The 5,991-nt window shown below is 39.9% G+C and overlaps 1 protein-coding gene across 1 annotated transcript in view; it reads right to left on the reverse strand.

Moving 5' to 3' along the window:
* Window positions 1–932: 932 nt before the first annotated feature.
* Window positions 933–5,991, reverse strand: part of LOC138367147 (putative uncharacterized protein DDB_G0286901) — a 56,032-nt gene continuing 50,973 nt past the window's right edge. The window contains exons 3-4 of the mRNA XM_069328551.1: window positions 2,497–3,552; window positions 933–1,353 (exon numbers count right to left, since the gene is read on the reverse strand). Coding sequence (XP_069184652.1) covers window positions 933–1,353; window positions 2,497–3,552 — 1,477 coding nt within the window. The remainder of the gene's footprint in view (window positions 1,354–2,496; window positions 3,553–5,991) is intronic.

Below are 5,991 nucleotides of genomic sequence, written 5' to 3' on the forward strand. Positions count from 1 at the left end.
GTGAGGAAGAGGTAGATGAAAGTGACGAATAGGTAGATGAAGGTGAGGAAGAGGTAGATGAAGGTGAGGAAGAGGTAGATGAGGTGAGGAAGAGGTAGATGAAGGTGAGGAAGAGGTAGATGAAAGTGAGGAAAGGGTAGATGAAGGTGAGGAAGAGGTATATGAAGGTGAGGAAGAGGTAGATGAAGGTGAGGAATAGATAGATGAATGTGAGGAAGAGGTAGATGAAGGTGAGAAGAGTATATGAAGGTGAGGAAGAGGTAGATGAAGGTGAGGAATAGGTAGATGAAGGTGAGGAAGAGGTAGATGAAGGTGAGGAAGAGGTAGATGAAGGTGAGGAAGAGGTAGATGAAAGTGAGGAAAAGGTAGATGAAGGTGAGGAAGAGGTAGATGAAGGTGAGGAAGAGGTACATGAAGGTGAGGAAGAGGTAGATGAAGGTGAGAAATAGGTAGATGAAGGTGAGGAAGAGTAGATGAAGGTGAGGAAGAGGTAGATGAAGGTGAGGAAGAGGTAGATGAACGTGAGGACATGTTACCTATGACTGAATATACACAGAAATACCAACTAATACAGAACATTAAAAAGCAAGCAACCATTAGACCTAAACTAAACTGTTTATTTACATAAAGCTTTTATTGTGTACACAATGTAAGGTGCGGGTGTGACGCTAATGGTTGTGCATAGAATTGTTTGTTGTTGTCAGTGGCACTGTTGTTGTTAGTAACACTGTTGTTGTTAGTAGCACTGTTGTTGTCAGTGGCACTGTTGTTGTTAGTAGCACAGTTGTTGTTAGTGGCACTGTTGTTGTTAGTTGCACAGTTTGCTATTAGTGGCAATGTTGTTAATAGCATTGTTGTTGTTAGTGGCACTGTTGTTGTTGTTAGTGGCAGTGTTGTTGTTAGTGACACTGTTGTTGTTAGTGGCACTCTTATTACTGACACTTATTCTTAGTGGCACTGTTGTTGTTAGTAGCACTGTTGTTGTTAGTGGCACTGTTGTTGTTAGTGGCACTGTTGTTGTTAGTGTCACTGTTGTTGTTAGTGGCACATTTGTTGTTAGTGACACTGTTGTCGTTAGTTGGACTGATGTTATTATTGGCACCGTTGTTGTTAGCCTCACTGTTGTTGTTAGTGGCACTGTTGTTGATAGTAGCACAGTTGTTAGTTGCACTGTTGTTTGCGGCACAGTTGTTGTTAGTAACACTGTTGTTGTTAGTAACACTGTTGTTGTTAGTAGCATTGTTGTTAGTAACACTGTTGTTGTTAGTAGCATTGTTGTTAGTAACACTGTTGTTGTTAGTAACACTGTTGTTGTTAGTAGCATTGTTGTTAGTAGCATTGTTGTTAGTGGCCCTGTTATTGTTAGTGGCACAGTTCTGTTAGTGGTTCTGTTGTTGTTAGTAGCACTGTTGTTGGTGTTAGTGCCACTGTTGTTGTTAATGGCACTGTTGTTGTTAGTGGCATTGTTGTTTAGTGTGCCACTGTTGTTGTTAGTGCCACAGTTGTTGTTAGTGACACTGTTATTGTTAGTGGCACTGTTGTTGTTAGTGGCACTGTTGTTGTTAGTAGCACTACAGTTGTTAGTGACACTGTTGTCGCTAGAGACACTGTTGTTGTTAGTGGCACGGTTATTGTTAGTGGTACTGTTGTTGTTAGTAGCACTGCTGTTGTTAGTGACATTGTTGTTGTTATTGGCATAGTTGTTGTTGTTAGTGGCACTGTTGTTATTGACACTTGTTGTTAGTGGCACTGCTGTTGTTAGTGACACTATTGCTGTTAGTGACACTGTTGTTGTTAGTGGCACTGTTTGTTATTGACACTTATTGTTAGTGGCTCTGTTGTTGTTAGTGGCACTCTTGTTATTGACACTTATTGTTAGTGGCACTGTTGTTGTTAGTGGCACTGTTGTTGTTAGTGGTACTGTTGTTGTTAGTGGCAATGTTGTTGTTAGTGGCACTCTTGTTGTTATTGCCGCTCTTGTTATTGACACTTATTGTTAGTGGCACTGATGTTGTTAGTGGCACTGTTGTTGTTAGTGACATTGTTGTTGTTAGTGCCACTTTTGTTGTTAGTGCTACTGTTGTTGTTAGTGACACTGTTGTCGTTAGTGACACTGTTGTTGTTAGTGGCACTGTAGTTGTTAGTAGCACTAATGTTGTTAGTGACACTGTTGTCGCTAGTGACACTGTTGTTGTTAGTGGCACTGTTGTTGTTAGTGGCACTGTTGGTTTTAGTGACACTGTTGTTGGTAGTAGCACTGTCATTGTTAGTGGCACTGTTGTTGTTAGTAGCACTGCTGTTGTTAGTGACACTGTTGTTGTTATTGGCACAGTTGCTGTTGATGTTAGTGACACTGTTGTTGTTATTGGCACAGTTGCTGTGTTGTTAGTGGCACTATTGTTATTGACACTTGTTGTTAGTGGCACTGTTGTTGTTAGTGACACTGTTGTCGTCAGTGACACTGTTGTTGTTAGTAGCACTGCTCTTGTTAGTGACACTGTTTTCTTATTGGCACAGTTGTTGTTGTTATTGGCACTGTTGTTGTAAGTGGCACTGATGTTGTTAGTGGCACTGATGTTATTATTGGTACTGTTGTTGTTAGTGTCACTGTTGTTGTTAGTGGCACTGTTGTTGAAAGTAGCACAGTTGTTAGTTGCACTCTTGTTCGCTGCACAGTTGTTGTTAGTAACACTGTTGTTGTTAGTGGCTCTGTTATTGTTAGTGGCACAGTTGTTGATAGTGGTTCTGTTGTTGTTAGCAGCACTGTTGTTGTTAGCAGCACTGTTGTTGGTGTTAGTGCCACTGTTGTTGGTGTTAGTGCCACTGTTGTTGTTAATGGCACTGTTGTTGTTAGTGGCATTGTTGTTGTTAGTGCCATTGTTTTTGTTAGTGCCACTGATGTTGTTATTGGCACTGTTGTTGTTAGTGACACTGTTGTTGATAGTGGCACTGTTGTTGATAGTGCCACTGTTGTTAGTGGCACTGTTGATGTTAGTAGTACTGTCGTTGTTAGTGGCACTGTTGTTGTTAGTAGCACTGTTATTGTTAGTGGCACTGTTGTTATTAGTTGCACTATTGTTGTTAGAAGCACTGTTGTTGTTGGTGACACTGTTGTTGTTAGTGGCACTATTGTTATTAATGGCACTCTTGTTGTTGGTGGCACTGTTGTTGTTAGTGACACTGTTGTTGTTAGTGTCACTGTTGTTAGTGGCACTGTTGATGTTAGTAGTACTGTCGTTGTTAGTGGCACTGTTGTTGTTAGTAGCACTGTTATTGTTAGTGGCACTGTTGTTATTAGTTGCACTGTTGTTGTTAGTAGCACTGTTGTTGTTGGTGACACTGTTGTTGTTAGTGGTACTATTGTTATTATTGGCACTCTTGTTGTTGGTGGCACTGTTGTTGTTAGTGGCACTGTTGTTGGTAGTGGTACAGTTGATGTTAGTGACACTGTTGTTATTAGTGATACTGTTTCTGTTAGTGGCACTGTTGTTGTTATTGGTACTGTTGTTGTTAGTGGCACTGTTGTTAGTAGCACTGTTGTTGTTAATGGCACTGTTTTATTAGTGGTTCTCTTGATGTTAGTAGCAATGTTGTTGTTAGTAGCACTGTTATTGATAGAAATACGTATGTTGTTAGTGGTGCTGTTGTTGTTAGTGGCACTGCTGTTGTTAGTGGTACTTTTTGTTGTTAGTTGCAGTGTTGTTGCTAGTGACCCTGTTGTTGTTAGTGGCACTGTTGTTTTAGTGGCACTGATATTGATAGTAGCACTGTTGTTGCGGTTGGCACTGTTATTGATAGTGGCACTATCGTTGTAAGTGGCACTACTGTTGTTAGTGGCACTGATGTTATTATTGGTACTGTTGATGTTAGTATCACTGTTGTTGTTAATGGCACTGTTTTGATAGTAGCACAGTTGTTAGTTGTACTGTTGTTAGTGGCACAGTTGTTGTTAGTAACACTGTTGTTTTTAGTTGCACTGTGGTTAGTGGCTCTGTTTTTGTTAGTTGCACAGTTCTTGTTAGAGTTCTGTTGATGCTAGTTGCACTGTTGTTCTAGTTAGTGACACTGTTGTTGCTAGTGACACAGTTGTTGTTAGAGGCAATGTTGTTGTTATTTGCACTGCTGTTGTTAGTGATACTGTTGTTGTTAATGGCACAGTTGTTGTTAGTGACACTGTTGTTGTTTGAAGCACTGTTGTTGTTAGTCCTACTGTTGTTGTCAGTGACACTGTTGTTGTTAGTGGCACTTATGTTCTTGTTGTTAGTGGTACTGCTATTGTTGTTAGTAGCAATGTTGTTGTTAGCCGCACTGTTGTTGTTAGTGGCAATGTTGTTGTTGTGGCAATGTTGTTGTTGGTGATACTGTTGTTGTTAGTTGCATTGTTATTGTTAGTAGCACTGTTTTGTTAATTGCGCTGTTGTTGTTAATAGCACTGTTGTTGTTAGTGGCTCTGTTGTTGTTAGTAGCACTGTTGTTGTTGGTGACACTGTTATTGTTAGTAGTACTGTTGTTTGTTAGTAGCAAAGTTATTTTTTAATGTCCCTGTTGTTGTTAGTGACACTGTTGTTGTTAGTTACAATGTTATTCATGCACTGTTATTGTTAGTGGATCTGATGTTATTAATGGGACTGTTGTTGTTAGCGGGACTGTTTTTGTTCGCGGCACTATTGTTGTTAGTGGCACTGATCTTGTTAGTGGCACTGTTGTTAGTTGCACTGTTGTTGTTAGTAAAAATGTTGGTGTTAGTGGCACTGTTGTTGTTTTTGGCAGTGGGCACTGTAATTGGTTAGTTGCACTGTTGTTTTGACACTGTTGTTGTTAGTAGCAATGATGTTGATAGTAGCAATATTGTTGTTATTGGCAGTGATGTTGTTAGTGGCAGTGATGTTGTTAGTGGCAGTGATGTTTAATGGCACTGTTTTTGTTAGTGGCTCTGTTGTTGTTAGTAGCAATGTTGTTGTTGTTAGTAGTAATGTTGTTGTTAGTAGCAGTGTTGTTTATAGTGGCACTGTTGTTGTTAGTGGCACTGTTGTTGGTGGCTCTGTTGTTGTTAGTAGCAATGTTGTTGTTAGAAGCAGTGTTGTTGTTAGTGGCACTGTTGTTGTCTGTGGCACTGAAGTTGTTAGTGGCAGTGTTTTTGGTTAGTGGCACTGATCCACTAACAAAACTGATGTTTTTGATGATCAAAACGATCCACTGATGTTTTTGTTAGTTAATAATGGCACAGTTGTTGTTAGTGACACTGTTGTTCCTATTGGCACTGTTATTGTTAGTGACATCGTTGTTAGTGGCACTGTTGTTGTTAGTGGTACTTTTGTTGTTAGTGACACTGTTGTTGATTTTGGCACTATTAATGTTATTAGTTCTGTTGTTTTAGCGGCACTGTTATTGATAGTGACACTGTTGTTGTTAGTGCCACTGATCCTGTTAGTAGCACTATTGTTGTAAGTGGCAGTGTTGTTGTTAGTGGCACGGATGTTATTAATAGCACTGTTGTTGTAAATGTCACTATTGTTTGTCAGTGGCACTGCTGCTCTTAGTACCAATGTTGTTGTTAGTGGCACTGTTGTTGTTAGATGTACTGTTGTTGTAAGTGTCACTATTGTTGTCAGTGGCACTGCTGCTGTTATGTAGCAATGTTGTTGTTAGTGGCACTGTTGTTTTTAGTTGTACTGTTGTTGTCAGTAACTCTGTTGTTGATAGTAGCCTGCTGTTAGTAGCACTGTTGTTAGTGGTTCTGTTATTCTAGTGGCACAGTTTTTGTTAGTGTACTGTTGTTAGTCGCACTGTGTTGTTAGTGACACTGTTGTTGTTAGTGGCACAGTTTGTTGTTAGTGGCAATGTTGTTGTTAGTGGTACCGTTGTTGTTATTGGCACTGTTGTTGTTAGTGGTACTGTTGTTGTTATTGGCACTTATGTTGTTGTTAGTGGCACTGTTGTTGTTAGTGCACTGTTGTTGTTAGTGGCACTGTTTTTGTTAGTGGCAATGTT

The sequence above is a fragment of the Procambarus clarkii genome, chromosome 21, assembly GCF_040958095.1.
Source record: "Procambarus clarkii isolate CNS0578487 chromosome 21, FALCON_Pclarkii_2.0, whole genome shotgun sequence".
In the NCBI taxonomy this organism is placed as follows: Eukaryota; Metazoa; Arthropoda; class Malacostraca; order Decapoda; family Cambaridae; genus Procambarus; species Procambarus clarkii.